Below are 20,632 nucleotides of genomic sequence, written 5' to 3'. Positions count from 1 at the left end.
TATTCCTAGGAATTGTCTGTAAGCCGAATCCTCCGTAAGTCAGAAACATCCATTTGCTATTGCTATCCATATTGTATTGCTCTGCATACATTTTCTATAATTTGTTCACTTTACTGAATAATCACCCTCATGCTATTCATAATTAAACTAATGGAATATATAATATATTGTATTCACTAATTAATTACACATAATATTAGTATTATTATTACTAGTTTGAAAAATAGTTTAACTATGTATGGCAAAATTTGCTTAAAATTAGATTTTCATAAGTTGGGTCATTCATAACCCTTACACTCGATTTTAGAATTCTGAAGCTCAGTCCTAAAAAGGCTTTTTGCACATTAAAAGATAGTCACTTGAACTAAATTTTAAATATATTAAAATAGAATAGAGTTAATTTGCCTTATTTTTTCAATGTCTTCTTGTGTAATAACTTACATAGTGTTGTCACCCAGTTCTTCATACAGGTTAGCTGCTGGGCCACTGGTTGATTTCCCTGCCGGCAAAGCCATCTGGATCCGTGCAGTCTTTGCACACTCTGCCTGTCGCCTATTCACAAGCAAAATAGATAATCAGTATCCTTTCATCAATGCTTCTTGTACTGGTAAATTGGACTCTTCTAAATGACTCATTCTCCTTGTGTATCAAAAGAATAAAAACATTATGTTGTTTACCGAGTCATGCAAATTTACGAAAGCATTTACCAATGAATCACCTTTCCAAAACCTCTCAGATTTGTTCTTGTAAATGTTGCTTTTCCTTTTTTTATATTAATTTTTTATGCGTTTCTACAATGTAGCTACAGAAAAAACCCATCATCAAAATGGAGATTTATACAGTGCAAAACAAACATGTCCAATATATAATTCATAGCAATAAAGAAAAAGCACCCAAAATAAACTCATGTAAGATTAGTATCCTCCCCAACCTCCCACTAAAAAAACCCTAGACCAATCATTTCTGTGTATAAAAGAAAAAATTCGACCCTACAGAGCTGTAAATATATATATAAAAAAAGAAAATATAATGCCGACTGCCAAAACTATAATGTAATTCACAACAAAAAACCGTAAAACTTACAGGAAAAAATGCTGAGAGTAAGGGATTGTAGTACAAAAAAAAGGATAAACTTAATCTAAAGAGGTGCTCCAAAAGTATTCAAGAAAAGGTCCCCACACGTTATGAAACTTTATGTCCGAATTAAGAAGTGAATAATGAATCTTTTCAAGGTCTAAACAGGACATAATATCACTAAGCCATGACTGTGAGTGTGTGGGGCAGCATCTTTCCACCTAAGAAGAACTAACCGTCTAGCCAAGAGAGAGGCAAAAGATAAAGTTCGACATTTAGTTGGACTCAAATGCATGTCTGCTTCAACCAAGGTGCCAAAAAGAGCAATCAGAGGCTCTGGACCTGTTTCTTTGTATCAATCCATTGGGTAAAGTTTTAATATCTGTTACTCGGGATAAGTTAGTGATCTTGAGGCGTGCCCCCTTCGATAAAATTTGAACTGCCTGGGAACATGATTTAAATATCTACTTATCTGATGCGGTTTGGGATTCAATTCTTAAGTCAGTTAACTTAACCTCTTTATGTGCTCGCCACTGCCTTTTGCAGTTTAAGATTGTACACAGGGCTCTTGTGTCTAAAACTAAATTATTGCGGTTTTACCCTGACACTAGTCCCGTTTGTGATAAGTGTAAAGGGGGTGAGGTTTCTCTTATCCATATGTACTGGGCCTGTCCTAGCCTAGAGAAATCCCGGAGAGAAGTTTTTTCAACCCTATCCCATATTCTTAATTGCCACTTCGAACCTAACCCTCTGATTGCTCTTTTTGGCACCTTGGGTGAAGCAGACATGCATTTGAGTCCGAGTAAATGTTGCCTTTTCTAAGTAGGCAACTTTCAAAGGACAGATGGTTTAATATTTTTGATTGGATTACGTTGTATTTCATAAACTTAAAAATGCACATCAATATCTGAAAGACAGAGAGAGTGGTGGGAACGTGGAATGCACTGACATTGAAGGTGGTAGAGGTGGACACAACAGGGTCCCTTAAGAGACTCTTAGATAGGTACATGGGGCTTAGAAAAATAGGTAGCTATGTGGAAGGGAAATTCTAGGCAGCTTCTAGAGAAGGTTACATGGTCAGCACAACCTTGTTGTCCGATGCACCTGTAATGTGCTGCAGATTTCTCTGTTTCTATGTTTCTATTCTGTATAAATTGTATGGATAAAATCTGAAAAAAAATTAGGGAGGTTTGCTTTCCTATTTGTGACCTGTTGGCAGTATTTCTTTGTGTTCAAAGATTATAAACCTATGTCATTATCAAAAGGACAAGCAGGCTAAGTGCTCTTTTAATATTTTGGACATTTCTATGACAACAATTCACTCTAACATACATCACTGCTCATCCTAAGGGAGTGAATTTCAGAACCTCAGAGCAGAAGCCACATTTATTTATTATATTTTAAAGCAGAGTTGTACAATAAATCAGAATTGGTGAAGACTACATATCTCGAAGGAGAAGGTTACATATGATAGAGCGGTACAAAACAAGGATGAATATTTCAAAACTGAAGGATCATTCGAAGGACAATGTAGGAACTGGTGGCAGAGCAAGCATTACAGAGAAAATTTCTGCAACTATTTCACTAAATATTTATCATTAAATGCTTATCAGAGATTTTTATCCCTTCGTTCTCTCTGTGTCCAAACATCGATTCCAGCCTTGATTATACTCGATGACTGAGCACCCATAGTAATCTCAGGTTAAGAATTCCAGATTCACAACTGCAAAGCAATTTCTTCACATCTTAGTCTTAATCAACTTCACTTTGAAAGTACAGACCTTAATTGAAGGCCATTCAGCCAGCAAGAACCGTCTTTGAAAGTTTATTCTGGCAGTCTGTCTTTGAAACTTACCTGTTCCAATGAGAACACAGCCCATTCACCTCCAGAGAACGCTGGTGTTTTTCATTATTTCTGATTTGTTTCAGTAGCTGTTTAGGAGGTGTACTGTAATAGCAAGTACTGCCGTGAAACTGTTTATGACTACAATAATCTGTCAATTTCTTGGGTCATTTTGTAATAGACAATTTTTACTAGCATAATTTCAGTACATAAGATATCAATGAAGTAGAATTTGTGCTTAATCATAAGTTGCAAACTATAAAATCGTTGCATGAACAACCAAGAATGAAATGGCTCTTCGCACATGCTATTAAAATAAATGTTACTTTCCTTAACTCCCAATATTAATTGCATCTTAGTAGCTTATACTGTTTAATTATACATGAAATTTTATGTGTTTGCTAAAACTACTTGGTTTGTGAAACATCAGGTTAAAGTATAACCAAGTGTGTGATTTTCTTTGTTTTGGCAGCAATGGCATATCATAGAATAACTAAATCTTTTTGTTAAGCTGATCTCAGTTCCACGTACTCATAATCAAAAAGCACCTTGACAATAATAACAATAAATTACCTAAAAATAAAAGCTCTATACTTACTCTTTAAATCTGAATTGATGGAATAATGAGAAAAGACAAGAAAGATGTGGTTAAACAATGATTTTGATGCTTTAGGCATACAATTCATATCTTACTGAACATGCACTATTCTTGACAAGACTGCAGAGCTGAAATTATGAGCTTCTGTCACAGGCAAACGTGTGGGCTGAAGATAGTGAAATAACAATGTAGGTCTGATTCGATATTCCACATTGACTAATAGTGAGGATTTGGGCTGGCAGAAGATGTACAGAATTTCAGCCCTCACTTTTAAAGAATCACATAAATTAGAATCACTTCAAAGTAGGTCCAGACCACGAATACCACACATATGTCAGGTATCATCTTTTAACACAGTGAGAAAATGTTTGAAAACAAAGTCTTACAAAAATCATGCACCCTAAAGGCAGTCAACAAACAGCTCAATGACACACAAATTTGAACGTCAAACAAAACTAGAATGATGCAGGTAAAATAATTAAAGTTAATTGTATATTCAAAGCGGCAAGTTACTTTAATAGATAAAACTAAATCAGAACAAAACCAGAAAAGTTGATGCTGTGATCCTGGTGAGAGGGTTGGAGGAAATTTCATTGATGTGGAGAGTGGCATCATTGAAATCAAGCAGAAAAAACCATGAAGAAAAGTAGTAATAGAATGGGGAGGTTAAAATACTATCACATAGTGAAGTGTGCTGGAACACCAGCATACAGTGGAGACATGCAGAATTGGAGCCACTTGTCTTTCTTTATAAACTGATAAGATGGTCTAATTTAAATGGTTCATTTTCAGTCATAGAGCCCTATAACATGGAAACTGAGTCTGTCACCATTCTTGACTCTGAGTCCTCATCACTATCAGGTACCAATTTACATAAATCTTTGATTATTCTCCCCCACGCTTCCATCAATGTTCCCCAAGATTTCTATCACTCACCTAAATACTACACCTAAAATTAACAGTAGACTATTAAAATACCTGCAGCACATCTTTGTGATGTGGGGAAAATAATCCACCCATCACAGGGAGAACAAGCAATCTCCACTCAGCAGTGGAGGCCAGGGTGAAATCAGGTACACAAGACTGTCATTGTGCATTTTGGTTATTTCCTTCTTGAGTCATAGAAAACTATAACACAGAAATAGGCTCTTTGGCCCATCTAATCCATGCTGAACTATTATTCTGCCTGGTCTCATTGACCTGCACCTGGACCATAGCCCTCCATGTACCAATCCAAACTTCTCCTAAATGTTGAAATCAAATCTACGTCTGTCACTTCCATTGGCAGCTCGTTCCACACTCTCACCACCCTCCGAGTGAAGCTCCCCCTCATTTTCACCTTAAACATTTCACTTTTCACCCTTAACCCATGACCTCCAATTCTAGTCTCACCCAACCTCAGTGAAAAAAGAAAAGAAATATATATCTTTTTCACATTGCAAAGAGAAATAAAAACAGAAAATTCTGGAAAATCTAACATATCAGGCAGCATCTATAGCAAGAGAAGCTGTTCTAACATCTCAGGTCAATGATTATGGCTTCAATGCCTACAGCCAGTATTTGGAGTAAGATCTGCAATCATTGCACTCCTCAGCACTTTAAGGTAACGGGCTACAGAAGAGAGTTTCTTGCTTCTGATGGAAGGTTATCAGTCTGTAAAGTTCACTTCCTTTCTTTGTCCACAGTTGCTACCTAACTTGCTGGAATTTATCAGCATCTGTGGTCTCATTTCAGATTTCCAGCATCTGCATCATTAGCTGGCAACTGTAAGCCAGCAGGCTGGGCTAGTATTGTACAACTTTTATAATATTTGCATCAGCATGAAAGGAAGCTGCCTCTCTAGTTGCATGACTCAAAAAGATTAGTTTGCATCGAGGAGAGAGGGTTTCAAACCAAGTTCTTCTGGTTAATTAGTACCAGTGTTTAAATAACTTCTTCATCCATAGCATCATCAAATCAGATGGTCAAGGATAAAGAGAGCTTGTGTAGGAGAACACAATCACTTCTAAGCACCTTTCCAAGGTACTAGGCATAGCTGCCTTACCACTGTCCCTCAGCAAAAACGCTACAGCACTGGTAATGTCTTCACTGGATGAATGGCAGCAGCTCAAGAAGAAAACTACCATCACTTTCTCATGAACAGCTATGACTGGTGTGTATATGTCAAATGTTCTTGCAACACCATATTCCAACAACATATTAAGTAAGAACACATAGGTATCTGTAATCCTCGATTACTCTGTGTTGCTATTTTCTGCCTGGGTCTGAGATGCTGTGTGAATCAGTGGTGCTGTGACAGTTACAAGAAACTTCCACAATGTGGGCTAGCCCTTCTTATTAGTTTGCCATCCAGATGGCCATGGAGCAATTGAGAACCAATTTGATGGGAATTGCATTCAATTCAGCATCACATAGTGAGGCAGGTGGAGTTTATCACTGGTTTAAGGATCAACTTCATTTGCCATATACATTTACATGTATTAGGAATTTGCTGTGGTGTGTTAGTGCAACATGCAGCAAAAACAATATTCAACAATTATAATGAATAATATATAAAATAAAGTTAGATTTAAAGTTTGCATATGGAATAAAATGTATATAAATACTTAAATACCAGCATGTATTTACAACGTAAACAGTATTATAAAAAGTGGTTTAAAGTGTTTACAGTGCAGTGCAGTGCAGTGACTGGGGTAATAGAAAAGGGACTGCTGCTAACTAGAATTGTTACTTGGGGAAGAAACTTTTAAGACGGTGTGGATTTTTTATTTTAATAGCCCTATAGTGGTTTTCAGAAGGAAGCTTTTGGAAAAGGCTGTTTGCATGGTAGGCGTCCGCAATGATTTTTCCTGCCCACTTCCTTATCCTGGACACATACAAATCCTGCAGTGATGGTAGACTGCAGCCAAAGCAACCAACACTGATTAGAGGCAATATAATAGAAAGCATACTCCATTTCAAGCAATAACGAATTGAATCATAGTTGCAGCATACTAGTGCATCGGTTGTATACTTACTGCTTGTAGGTGACCATAACGATCAGAATAGCGGGCAAGCAACAGAGGATGATAATAATCGCCAGAGCCAGTAAAGCACCTTCCGTGTAGCCCACAGCCTGTGCCTGCTTCTGTACATTTGCCACCACATCAGGTGTGCGGATTTCAAGAATACGACCTCCTTGTCCCAAGTAAGGCTGAAAGTCTTTGTTTATGTCCAACAGCTTCCCATCTAAGAATCTATAAATCACAAAAATCAGAATAATATAAAAGACAATCTTATATTTTCTGAACAGAAATAATGTTGATGTTATACTGGCCTCAAATTGACTTAGGCCCTGCTATTTAATTTATATGCAGCAAAAGTTTGAATAGAATTAAACTGGCAGGTAAAGACTGGAGTAATGACCACATTCAGGGCAATTAAAGATTAACACTGGGAGTTGCAAAGTGATGCACTTGGGCATGAAGACAGAGAAGAGGGAATATGAAATATGTGACACACATCAGAAGGGGTGAGAAATCCTGATGACGTAAGTGTACAGCTATCTCTGAAGATGGGGGGGGGGGGCGAGGAACCAAACTGTACATGGACTTCCATGATCTGTGTAGAACCCCACAGTAACCTTAAAGTTTAAGCTCAGTATTTAGTTCCCGGTTCTCACTAACTGAGTTGGTCTGTGTTTTGTGGATATGTGTAGGGGTGAGCTTTGGGACACAGTATTTCATTACATATGGTGTGGAATGAGTGAAAATCAGAAGCAAGGGACTGCTCACATAAAATGCTGGAGGAACTCAGCAGGTCAGGCAGCATCTATGGAAAAGAAAATAAACAGTCGATGTTTTGAGCCAAGACGCTTCTTCAGGATCCTGAGGTTTCAGCATTTTGTGAATTAACTTACTTCAAAGTAATTTGGGTAGAAACTTAATATAATAGGTAGAAGGACTAGATGTAAAACGAGGAAATTCTTTTTAAGTAGAGTAAGCAAATTACCTAAATTAAGTCTTTTCGAATGGGATTCCAACAATTTGCCCAGCAGTGAAGCGTAACTAATTGTCTTGTAATTAATTAATTCATCCCATCCTGCTAGGCACATAGTGTTACAAGGGAGCAAGAGTGATTTGTGCAGTGTTTAGAGGAAGTGGAAAGAGACATTTGAACTTCATACAAATTTACATACTAGGGGCAGAAGTGAGACACTGGGCTCTTCGAGGCTGCCATCCCATAATACCATTGCCGATCTGATTGTACAATTCACTCCTTACTCCCGTCTACCCTGGTAACCTTTCACTCTGTTTTTCATGAATCCTTCTCTGCGACCTTAAAATATTGAAAAATTGCTCCTACCACCCCGAGAAAAGAGGGTTTAAAAGACTCAAAATTGACTGAATAAAAAAGACCTTATCTCTATTTTAAACAGGTGATGTTTAATTTTTAGAATTGTCACCTTAAACGGCTTCTCCACACCCATCCTATCAAGACAACTCAGGATGTTTAACTCATGCCTTTGTCACTCTTTCAAACTTCAGTCGATAGAAGCCTGTCCCATCTAACCTTCCTCATTGCTCATTCCACATATCACTCCAGTAAACCTTCTCTGAACTGCTTCCAATACAATAACATCTTCTTCAAATAAGGATACCAGCTCTAAACACAGTACTCCTGATCTGTTCTCATCACAACTGCAGCACGACCTCCACCCCAGTGTTGCATCCCATTAGCTTTCCAGGTTTTTCACTGTACCTGTGGCAAATGATCCACTAATGCAGCCCTATCCATTACAGCTCAGAGTTCTGTAATCTGTCAGCATTTAGATAATATGTGTTTTTATTATGTGCAAAAATGGTTAATTTCACTTTTTCCCACAGGATATTCCATTTGCCAACTCTTTACCTACATAATCAATCAACCCATGTCCCTTTGTCACCTCTCAGTGTCCTCTTCACAACTTTCTACCCATCTTTGTGTCATCAGCAAAATTAGCAAACATTCCATTGATGTCTTCCTGCAAGTCATTTATATAAATTTTAAAAAGCTGAAGCCCCAAAACTGATCTAAGTAACAACCAAGTTTGCTTCCTATTACCCAATCTCATTTATCATCAGCAAAAACAAAGAGCGGATTATTGACTACAGGAAGAAGAAACCAGAAGTCCATGAGCTAGTAATAAGGTGATTGGAGATGGACAGAGTAGGTAATTTAAAATTCCTTAGCTTTATCATTTCAGAGGATCTGTCCTGAGACCAACAAATAAGTTCCATCACAAAGTAGGCATGATAAAACCTCTACCTTCTTAAAAGTTTTGCAGATTTGGCATGTCTTCTAAAACTTTAATAAATCTCTATTAATGCACACTGGAGATTATCCTAACTGGTTGCATCACAGGCTGGTATGGAAACACCAATGCCCATGAATGGAAAAGCCTACAAGAATTGGTGGATGGACCCAGCCCTCCTTCTCATTGAGCATATCTACAAGGACTGCTGCCACAAGGAAGTAGCATCTTTCATCAAGGACCCACACCATACAGGATGTACTCTCTTCTCACTGTTTCCATTGGGAAAGACGTAGAGCAGCTTTAGGTCCTATACCACCAGGTTCAGAAACAGTCATGACCCTTCAATCATCAGGCTCCTGTACTTTGATAATAAATTTACTTTTGACTTTGAGCTAATCTTTTGTCTATATAAATAAGTTACCTCCCAGAACTTGAGCTTTTATTTTCTTCCTAACCACTGATAGGGCATCTCATCAAATACCATCTAGAAATCTAAGAAGGGTTCATCCACCTTCATCATAGTACATGTTGCTTCTTCAACGAACTCTAACAACTTGGGTAAACATGACATACCTTTCCCAAACCCACAATGACTTTGCCTGATTACCTGGAATTTACCCAAGTGCCCTGCTGTAATGCAAACTTCTAACAGTTTCTTTTTGATAGATGGCCTGTAGTTTTCTTCTTATTATCTTTCTGTCTTACTGAATAAAGGAGTTATTGGAATGGAGAGACTGTTTACTATTTTCTAATGAAATGGAACTTTAAATGTACTTATAAAATTTTGGAAACTTAAACCTGACTCATCAACTACCCTATTAGCTTCTTCTTGTGAGACAGTAATATGAAGTCGATCACTCTGAACCAACAATTGCTCAGTACCATATCTCAGGAGCTTGGAATTTTCCAGTGTTCCCCCTTCCCATTTAGTTCCTAATTAACAGCTATTTATTGGATGTTACTTATTTTCTACTGCGAAAAACCTGTTTAAATCATAATTTTCCTGATCTATTTTCTAAAAGACCAACTCTTTCTATAAGACTTTGTATCTCTTTAATCATCTATAGAGACTCATAGTAACTTCTTATTTAAACAGACATGAGAAAGTCTGCAGATGCTGGAAATCCAAAGTAGCACACACAAAATGCTGGAGGAATTCAGCATCTCTGGAGAAGAGTAAACAGTTGCCATTTCCCGCTGAGACCCTCCTTTGGACTGAGAAGGAAGGGGGAAGATGACTGAAGGAAAAGGTGGGGGGGGGGAGGGGAAAGAGGTTAGCTGGAAGATGATAGGTGAAGCCAGGAGGGTGGGAAGGGTCAAGGACTGGAGGAAAAAGAATCTGATAGGAGAGGAGAGTGGACAATAGGAGAAAGGGAAGGAGAAGGGGACCCAGGGGGGAAGTAATAGGCAGATGAGAAGAAGTGAAAAGTCAGAGAGGGAAATAACATTTCCAGTTCTTTACATTTGTACTCCAAGTTCTCCTCTCCCTACCCTTTCATTGAATCCATGCTGTATTGTATTCTGTCCAATCTTCTGACTTGTCACCATTTTGATATAATTATATGCAGTTTTTTCTTTAAGTTAGATGCTGTCTTAAATCTTTTATTTAACCATATGTCCTCACCTTGGAGGTTATCCAGTCAACTAAGGTATTAATCTTATTACTTAAGGAATTTGCTGGATGGTATTCTGACTGATGAGCACTTGAATGTGTAGGTACTCAATTCTAGAGTTTCTCTTCTGTCAGGAAGTTATACAAAAACAGTTAAGAAATACAACGATGCTTCAAACTTAATTATTGCTTCTTCTCCAGTTTTAATGATCATCATTGTTGCTCAACAATAGCAGAGAGTACACTCCACAGATCTCACTAATGAGCATATTGGAACACTGCTTTGAGTATAGACTCTTGGACAGTTCCCAGGACATTTTTAATAAGCACACTGTTTTTATATGAATTGGAAATCTGCAGTACATTTAAATTAACTCTCTTCTTGTCTCATTAAAAAAGATAGAGAAGAAAAGATAATCATCACATCTTGTAAACATCCAGTGGATGATGCCAGTCTGTTGAGGTGGTTACAAATGAGCACAGAGCTGGCAACTCTCAGAGGTCCATATCTGAAAGCAGTTCATTGTTTGATAGGGCAAAGATCATTATTTATGAATCCCATTGGAAAGTGAAATTGCATGTGTGTTGCTGACATGACAAGCTTGTGTTTATTATAGACTAATGAAAATAAAATTTCAGAGTGTGAAGCTTCCATTTCTGATGCTGGTAAGATTTATATTTATATTACATAAAATAAATTGGTAACACATGTCTTGCTTCAAGAATTTAAACCTGTAAAAGTAAAACGGTGAACAGAACGCATTTGAATGATATTCAGCTGTTGTTACATTAACTCTCTTAACATCCCAATTAAGATCATGGTTGGAATCTATTGGGCATCATGTAGTTATCACTATCAATAAGCCCATTTCAACTAATATAGATTATCCCCTTTATATAAAACCTGTACATTGACTGTGCTTTCAATTTAAGCTAAATTGAAAGCACGGTCAATGTACAGAATTTATATAAAGGGGATCATCTATATACAGTTAACAATGCTAACTGAAGATAACTAAAGGAGCTGATGGAAAAGTCTGCTTTGTGGTTATTCATTAAACTTTAAAACAGTTATCACTGCATTATACTTACTTGAAGAGCTCATTCCTTGATATTGCTCTATTTGTCAATGGGTCTATGGCATAAACCATGAGATCTGACTTGGAGTAATCTTCTTCCTGAAAGCCATCTCCATGCCTCCGAGGTCCAATGGAGTCCACCACTACTTTTGCACCTGGAATTTGATCCTGCACATAACGCTCCAAAATTCTGAGAACACAGATTTAATTAAAAATAGCAATGAAATATTCACATCTTGGAAGTACTTTATGTCCTCATGTTTTACCTGAAGATTGTAAACAATACTTATGGGGATCCAAACAGAAGATGAAGCAGGTTGTAAATGGTAAATGGGAACCAAGGCAGGAAGGAAACCCTTTCAGGAAATCAACTGAGAGACCCATGTGTAGTTTAAACAGTTCACTATTGTTTCCTACACAAAACTGGCCAGGATGATGTCAAAACTAGCAAGTGGGAGATGGAAATGGTTTAGGAGTGATAAGATTCTGGGGTCTCACTGATAGTCCTTGAATGAACTTTAGCACTAAGAAAGGGCTTCAGTGGGTGTTGACAGTGCCCAGATATAGAGGCAAGGCTGGAGATGGCTAGAATGAAGGGCTTCTTGGGAAGCTTGGACAGATACAGCCAGCAAGAATGTTTAATGTCTGATGCACTGAAAGTATCCAAAAAAGACCAAAAAATCATTAATATGCTCTAGGGAGCTGAAAGATCTGAATTGAACTGTTAAAACAGGAAGTAAGCTGAAAAGAAATCTTGAAGAATTTGTTTATTCAAGTTTTTTCTGTGGCCTCCTGCAATATGGTGATTTCACCAAGAATTTAAAGTTAACGAGGATGCTGACAAATCATCTGCACCTGGTCCCAACAGACCTTTCGAAGTGGTAAACATTAGAACTGTCACTGCTGAAACCCTTTCACTAACCTTTTAAATTGCTGATGTGCACAAACAGCATCAAAACACCTTCATTATGGTAATACTATAAGTGAATATCAAGCTTTCTTGTTTCCAACAATTCATGGTGCACAGATAAACGTGATAATAATGATACAATCAAAGGGGAGTTTGTGTCCAATAAATTGCCACGAGTGCGATTTCCTTTCGTAAAATGAATAGGGTTTGGGGAAATGCAAGAGATTCTGCAGATGCTGAAAACCTTGAGCAACACATGCAAAATTCTAGAGGAACTCAGTACGTCGGGCAGCATCTATGGAGGGACATACTGTAAACCATCAACATTGTGGGTCCTGAGGAAGGGTCTGGCCTGAAATGTCAACTATTTATTTCTCTTCATGGATCACCCTATCTTGCTGAGTTCCTCTCGCATTTGTTGTGTGTTGTTCCGGGTTTAGGGAAGATCTTAGTAACTTGCAGAAAACTACAGGCAGGACTACACCACATTCTGAGTGATTGCCAAGGAGAGTTATGTCAACATTATTTAGAGTTAGGGAATTAATAATATTTGAAAGGGTACGTGGAGGCAAAGTTGATTGCCTGTACAGAATCAATAATAGGTTACAGTTAAGAACTAATACAATGCATGATTGAGAATACAAAGGTCTAGTCTTTTATATCAAATAGTTTTCAGTAGTTTCGTATATAATCTTTCATATATAATATATAATATTTGTAGTGTTCATATTTATATTACTTTATTTTGGACATGTGCTTAGCTTCACTAAACTTTTATAATTAGTATTTGCTCAGCAGTCCTCAAGGTGCTTTTCCCATTCAAATGGCTTCAGGACTAATTTAGAGGATAATTGTATTACATGACCATCAACAGCATGGTGCTTGACATGGGCTAGCAGAGATTGAATAAGTTAATTTTGAAACGCTCACTATGACTATCCGTGCCTCACACAATCGGGTTTCAGAATCTGTAAATCTCACTTTCTACTTAAAATCAGTCTGCAATACCCAATGATGAATGCCTGGTTACAGTAGGATCCTCGGCTGGCTTTATGAAATGATGTTATGTGTGAATGGAATGTGCTCATGGCACTACACTGGCTCAGTCTAAATTTAACCTTGCCACGTTTTGTTTTTGGAGAGTGAGGTGATTAAAACTGAAGCTCAAATATCCCTAACAGGTTATAGGTTACGGGGAGAAGGCAGGACAATGGGGCTGAGAGCGGATAATAAATCAGTCACGATTGAATGGCAGAGTACACTCGAAGGGCTGAATGGCCTAATTCTGCTCCTATGTTTTATGGTCCTTTCATTGAGCGTGGCCATGTTGACAGTATTTTTTAAAAAGACATTTCAAATTAATAAGCAGTTAATTCCACAATTACGTATATTTTAATATCCTTTGGTAAAAATTCAAGTATTTTTTATGTGGAGTTTAAGATGTGCTTATGAGGAGTTATGAAAGCTGCTGGCTAAAAATGACACAGCTGTGCTCTGCTCTGTTCACCTGCTCCAATAGCAAGGTTCCTAATTAAGTGGTGAAATAAGACAAGCAGCTGTGAATAAGCATTGACTACAACAGGGGACTCTCCTTATTTGCTCTCATTGTCACAGAGGTTTAGCCCAACAACCTTGTTCGAAAAATCCATTCTAAAACATCAGTGTGGGGAGAAGACTGACACAGGTCACTGTCTTGCGTCATACTGGATGGCGCAGAGGGAGGAAGAGTTAAAAAGAAGTGAGTGGGAGCAATCAGAACATTTTATGAGCTACAGTTCCCGAGGAGACATTGGATTGCGTAGCGGGAGAGAGGGTTGGAAAGAAACGAGTTGGGGCACTTGGCACATTTTGTGCACCACTATTCCCGGGGAGACACTGGGATTGCGGGAAATTAGGCACTTGGCAAGGTCCTATAAAAAGAAGACAAGTTTAAGCAGAGCAGGCAATGTGTGAATGAACCAGTGGTAGAGTGGAGGAGCTAAGGCTTTGCCTCATCAAGGTTTCAGTAAGGGGAGGCGTAGGTCATAGTTAGATATATTTTCATTATTTATTCTTTCCATCTTATCACACATTTAAGGCTGTGAGGATGCCAGGCAGTATAGTGGAATGCTTCTCTTGCGGGACGTGGGAAGGCAGTGTCCCCGATGACTACACTTGCACTAAGGGCATCCAGCTGCAGCTTCTAACAGACTGTATTAAGGAATTGGGAGCTGGAAGTGGATGAACTCTGGATCATTCAGGAGGCTGGGTGGTTGATAGACAGGACCTACAGGAAGGTAATTACACCCAAGGTGTAGGACACAGATAACTGGACAACCATCAGGAGGGCAAAAGGGGAAAAGCAGTGGATACTGTTGGGGGGTTGACGACTTAGGAGTGGAATGCCATAGCAATCAGGTCCCTGGCACTGAGTCTGGCTCAGAAAGAAAGGTAGTGACAGAGGATTCGTTGTTTAGGGGAACAGAAAGGAAGTACGGTGGACAAGAATGAGATCTCCGGATGGTATGTTGCCTCCGGTATGCCAGGGTCAGGGATATTTTGGATTGAGTCCACAGCATTCTTCAGCAGGAGGGTAAGCATCCATGAGGGAACCAATGATAAGGGTAGGAGGGGGTGCAAACCCCTGCAACTTTAGGTCAGGAAGTTAAGTACTAAGTTAAAGGTCAGGATTTTCAAAGTTGTGATCTTAGGACTGCTACCTATGTCATGTGCTTATGAGGCCAGAAATAGAAAGATCATACACTTTAACATGTGGCTAAGGAGATGGTCCAGGAGGGAGGGCTTCAGATATTTGGATCATTGGGCTTTCTTCCAGGGAACGTGGGGCATGCACAGAAGGAACAGCTTGAACCTGAACTGGAGGGGGCTATTATTCTAGCAAGAATGTTTGCTAGTGCTGCATGGGGGTGGGGGGTGAGGGATTAAACCAGATAGTGGTGTGGTTGTGGAGAAAGATGTTGTTATGCCTACATAGAAAGTCAGGAATCAAAAAGTTGAGCATGGTGGGACAAATGTTCTGAGCTGCATGTATTTCAACACAAGGAGTACTGTAGAAAAGACAGCTGAGTTTAGGGCATGGATTAGCACATGGGATTGTGCCATTGTGGCCATTAGTGAGACTTAGTTGCAGGAGGGGCAGAACTAGCAGCTCAATGTTCTGGTGTTCCGTTGTTTTAGACATGATTGTGGAAAGGATTAGAGGGGAAGGGCTGGCATTACTAGTCAGGGAAAATGTCACAGCACTGCTCAAGTCAGGACATATTGGAGAGGTCATCTCGTGAGGCTTTATAGGTAGAACTAAGGAATAAGAAGGGTATGACCACATTAATCTGATTATATTAGAGACCCCCCACAACAGTCTGGCAGTGGAGGCCAATTCTCTGGATGCTTTCAGGAAAGAGTTAGATAGAGCTCTTAATGATAGCGGAGTCAAGGGATATGGGGAGAAGGCAGGAACGGGGTACTGATTGTGGATGATCAGCCATGATCACAGTGAATGGCGGTGCTGGCTCAAAGGGCCAAATGGCCTACTCCTGCACCTATTGTCTATTGTCTATTGATTTAGAGGATACTGTTGCAAGAAACATAAGGTTGTGATAGTTGGTGATTTTAACTTCTCGCACGTTGACTGGGATTCACATACTGTCAAGGAACTAGATGGGAAGGAGTTTGTTAAATGTCTTCAGTAAAGTTTCCTTTATTAGTACACAGAAGTCCCAACTAGAAAGATTGTAATACTCGATTTGCTGTAGTGGAAATGGGACAGGGCAGGTGACAGAAGTTTATGTAGAGGAACACTTTGCATCTAGTGATAATAATGTCTTCAGTTTCAAGGTAGTTACGGAAAAGGAAAGGTATGTTCCTCGGTTGAGATTCTAGAATGGAGAAAGGCCAATTTTGTTACTATCAGAAAGGATCTGGCAAGAGTGGATTGGGACAGGTTTCTTTCTAGCAAAGGTGTACTTGGTAAATGGAAGGCCTGCAAAAGTGAAATTTTCAAAGTACAGAATTTGTATGTTCCTGTCAGAATAAAAGGCAAGGATAACAGGTTTAGGGTATCTTGGTTTTGAGAGCTATTCAAAGTAAATTTTATGATCAAAGTACATATGTGTCACCATATACAACACTGAGAATCATTTTCTTGTGGGCATACTCAGCAAACCTATAGAATAATAACTATAACAGTATCAATGAAGGACACCCAACTAGGGCATTCAACTTGAGTGCAGAAGACAACAAACTGTGGAAATGCAAATATAAATAAATAGAAATAAATAATGAAAACTTGAGATGAATAGCCCTTGAAAGTGAGTCCACTGGTTGTGGGAACATTTCAATGAGGGGGCAAGTGAAGATGGGTGCTTAACCCCTTTTGTTCGAGAACCAGAGGGAGAGTAACTGTTCTTGAACCTGGTGGTGCGACTCCTGAGGCAGTAGCAAGAAGAGAGTATGGCTTGGGTAGTGGCAATCCCTGATGATGGACGCAGCCCCCCTACGACAATGCCTCATGTAGATGTGCTCGATGATTGGGAGGGCTTTAACTGTGATGTACTGGGCCGAATCCACTAATTTTTGTAAGACTTTCTGTTCAAGAGTATTCCAGATCAGGCTATGATGCAGCCAGTTAATATACTCTCCACTACACACCAAAAGAAATTTGTCAAAGTTTTAGATATCACGCCAAACTTCTGCAAACTGCTAAGGAAGTAGAGATGCTGCTGTGCTTTCTTCACAATTTCACTTACGTGCTGGGCCCAGGACAGATCCTCCAAAATAATAACACCGAGGAATTTAAAGTTGCTGACCCTCTCCACCTGTGATCCTCCGATAATGACTGGCTCAGGGACCTCTGGTTTCCCTCTCCTTTAAGTGTACAATCAGCTCCTTGGTCTTACTGACACTGTGTGAGAGGTTGTTTTTGTGGCCCCACTCAGCCGGATTTTCAATCTCCCCCATATGCTGATTCATCACCACCTTAGATTTGGCCCATGACATCAGCAAACTTGAATATTGATGCATGGTTAAGATAAAGGAGATGCATAGCAGGTATAGGCAGGTAACAAATGAGCCACTTGAGGAGTGTAAGAAATGCAAGAGAACACTAAGGAAGGAAATCTGGAGGGCTTTCAAAAAGGCATGAGGTTTCTCTGACAGACAAGGTGAAGGAGAATCCTAGGGCTTCTGCAGATATAAGAGCTAAAGAATTGCAAGAGTTAAAATTGGGCCTCTGGAAAACCAGAGTGCCAATCTATGCGTGGAGCTGAATGAGATGGGGGAAATCTTAAGCTGATTTTTTGCATCTGTATTTACTTGAGAGATGGACACAGAGTTTATAGAAGTGGGGCAAAACAGTAGTGAGGCCATAGACCCTATACAGACTACAGAGGTGTTTTCTATCTTCAGATAAATTAGGGTGGATAAATCCCCAGGGCCATGGTATCCAAAGAAACTCGGCTGCATGGATTTGGAACTGGTTTGCCCACAGAAGACAGAGAGTGATAGCAGATGGGCATATTCTGCCTGAAGGTCGGTGGCCAATAGTGTTCCACAGGGATTTGCTTTGGGATCCTTGCTCCTTATAATTTTTATAAATGACTTTAATGAGGAAGTGAAAGGGTGGGTTAGAAAGTTTGCTGATGACACGTAGGTTGTTTTTTGTTGTGAATCGTGTAGAAATTTGTCACAAACTACAACAGGACATTGACACGATGCAGAACTGGGCTGAGAAAAGGCAGGTGGAGTTCTACCCAGAAAAGTTTGATGTGATTCACTTTGGAAGGCTGAACTTGAAGGCAGGGTATAGGGTTAATGGAAGGATTCTCAGTTCAAAGTTCAACGTAAATTTATTATTAAAGTACATATATATTACCAAATGCAATCCTGAGATTCATTTTCTTATGGGCATACTCAATAAATCCAATAATAGAATCAATGAAAGGCTGCATCAAAGACAGCAAACTGTGCAGATACAAAAAGAAAGAAAAAAAACACAATAATAATAAATAAATAAACAATTAATATCAAGAACATGAGATGAAGAGTCTTTGAAAGTGAATCCATAGGTTGTGGCAACAGTTCAGTGATGGGCAAGTGAAGTTGAGTGAAGTTACCCCGTTTGGTCCAAGAACCTGACGGTTGACGGATATTAACTGTTCCTGAACCTGGTGGTGTGAGTCCTGAGGCTCCTAGTCCTCTTTCCTAGTCCTGATGGCAGCAGTGAGAAGAGAGGGTGACCTAGGTGGTGGGGGTTCCTTATGATAGATGCTGCTTTCCTGCAACAAAGCTTCATGTAGATGTGCTCAATGGTGGGGAGGGTTTACCTGTGAAGGACTGGGCATATCAACTACGTTTTATAGGATTTTTCTGTTCAAGAGCATTGGTGTTTCAATACCAGGTTGTGATGCAGCCAGTCAATATACTCTCCACCATACATATAGAAGTTTGTTGAAGTTTTAGATGTCATGCTGAATCTTCACAAACTCCTAAGAAAGTAGAGGCGCTACCATGCTTTCTTTTTAATTACACTTACGTGCTGTACCCAGGACAGGTAATCTGAAATAATAACTCCAAGGAAGTTAAAGTTGCTGACCCTCTCCACCTCTGATCCCCTGTTGAGCACTGTCACTGGCCCGGTTTTAGTTATCGGCTCCGTTGGCTTAGTGTTTACTGTTTTTATATTTTATTCTATACAGTTCCTATAAAAAGTTAGTGAACTGTTGAATCTGTCTCTCTCTCTCAGCACTGGGATGTAACTGTACACCCTTGTCAGATGGACTTGACAGCAGTGACATTTTCCAGAGTGATTTCCAGGGTAGATTCTATAAACAGAGAATGTGGGTGTGTGGAACATGCTACCCGGGGTAACGGTAGAGGGAGATACAATAGGAACATTTAACAGACTCTTAGATAGGCACATGGATAAAGAAAAATGGAGGGGTATGTTAGAGGTAAGGATCTTGGAGTTGGTTAAAAGGTTGGTACATGATTCTGGCCAAAAGGCCTGTACTGTTGCATGTTTTGTGTTCTATGTTCTATGAGTCTATGCCCTTTTCTTTTCAGGCATAATGAACTCAACTGTTTATCCTTTGCTGATAGATTTAAACTCCACTTTTGAATATCAGTTTTGTAAATGTTTTAAGCATCTTCTCAGAGTCCAATATCCTTTCCAGAATACATTACTTACTCCCCTAATTTATTACAAAGTTTCTTCCCCTAAGTCTCTTCCACTTTTGGAATTATTCAAACATTGATTTGAATAAATCCTCACTATCTTTTATCATTGGCCATCTGTACTTTTCTGCTTTACGCTATTTTTATTAAAAACAACTCCTCCAACTCTGTTTTAACACAAGCTTTTCTAAATAAGCTGCATCCTGCAATGTTTAATCTGCATTTCTGATTATGCCATTGTTTTACCTCATTAATCCTAATTATACTATTTTGGTGCAATATATTACTGCCTCTAGCTTCTGGGTATGAATATAGATACTTGGTGTATTGCTGAACGGATAGATTTTAAAATATCTTTTTACACTGATATGCTATACCTCTATTTAATTTCATTTCCATTCACCCTAGTTTCAGCTGTACTATTCCTTCCTTTCCTGTTTTGCTAGTATTTATTTCTTGTGGATTCCTCCTATGTAACTAACTGAAAAGTTTCGCCACCTCCTGATTTAAACTTTTGCTGGGATGCAGTTTCTGTTTTGGATTGAGGGATGTCTATTCTATTACTGGATCACTTTTTTGTTCCAGTACTGCTGTCATGAAAGGAAAGCAGACGTTCCAAACACTAACCCTAACAGATTCATAACCTGCCAGGCACAATCCTACTAAATTTTGTTATCTTCATGGTCTTGCTTTTTAATTTAATTCTCAACTCCTCATACAGGTTGAGTACTCTTTATCCAAAAATCCAAAATCCAACAACCTCCAAAATTTTTGAGTGCTGACATGATGACACTAATACAGAATTCCACAAGGTGATGGAAAGGTTCCCAGGCAATGTGCAGGTCTCTGCACACCACTGACATATGCAATGAACAGAAGTTAGTGAAAAATAGAAAACACCACATAAAGTAAAAAATGAAGATCTAGATGGTGTACTGAAAGAGTGCCAAGATTCTGGAGACTCTAATTTACCCCCATCTTCCACCTGCTCTGCAGTTGAGGACTTGGTTGGACCGTGCTTCGTCTGGATCTTCCCCTTGACCTTACCGCATGGGTGACCCCAACAGGAGC

General features: G+C 39.1%; 1 protein-coding gene across 1 annotated transcript in view; it reads right to left on the bottom strand.

Moving 5' to 3' along the window:
- Positions 1–20,632, bottom strand: part of pcdh15b (protocadherin-related 15b) — a 780,285-nt gene that overhangs the window by 55,035 nt on the left and 704,618 nt on the right. The window contains exons 28-31 of the mRNA XM_072239829.1: positions 11,495–11,671; positions 6,533–6,751; positions 3,516–3,524; positions 442–552 (exon numbers count right to left, since the gene is read on the bottom strand). Coding sequence (XP_072095930.1) covers positions 442–552; positions 3,516–3,524; positions 6,533–6,751; positions 11,495–11,671 — 516 coding nt within the window. The remainder of the gene's footprint in view (positions 1–441; positions 553–3,515; positions 3,525–6,532; positions 6,752–11,494; positions 11,672–20,632) is intronic.

Source organism: Mobula birostris, chromosome 21, assembly GCF_030028105.1.
Source record: "Mobula birostris isolate sMobBir1 chromosome 21, sMobBir1.hap1, whole genome shotgun sequence".
Lineage (NCBI taxonomy): Eukaryota > Metazoa > Chordata > Chondrichthyes > Myliobatiformes > Myliobatidae > Mobula > Mobula birostris.
This window is presented reverse-complemented; position numbering and strand designations above follow the sequence as displayed.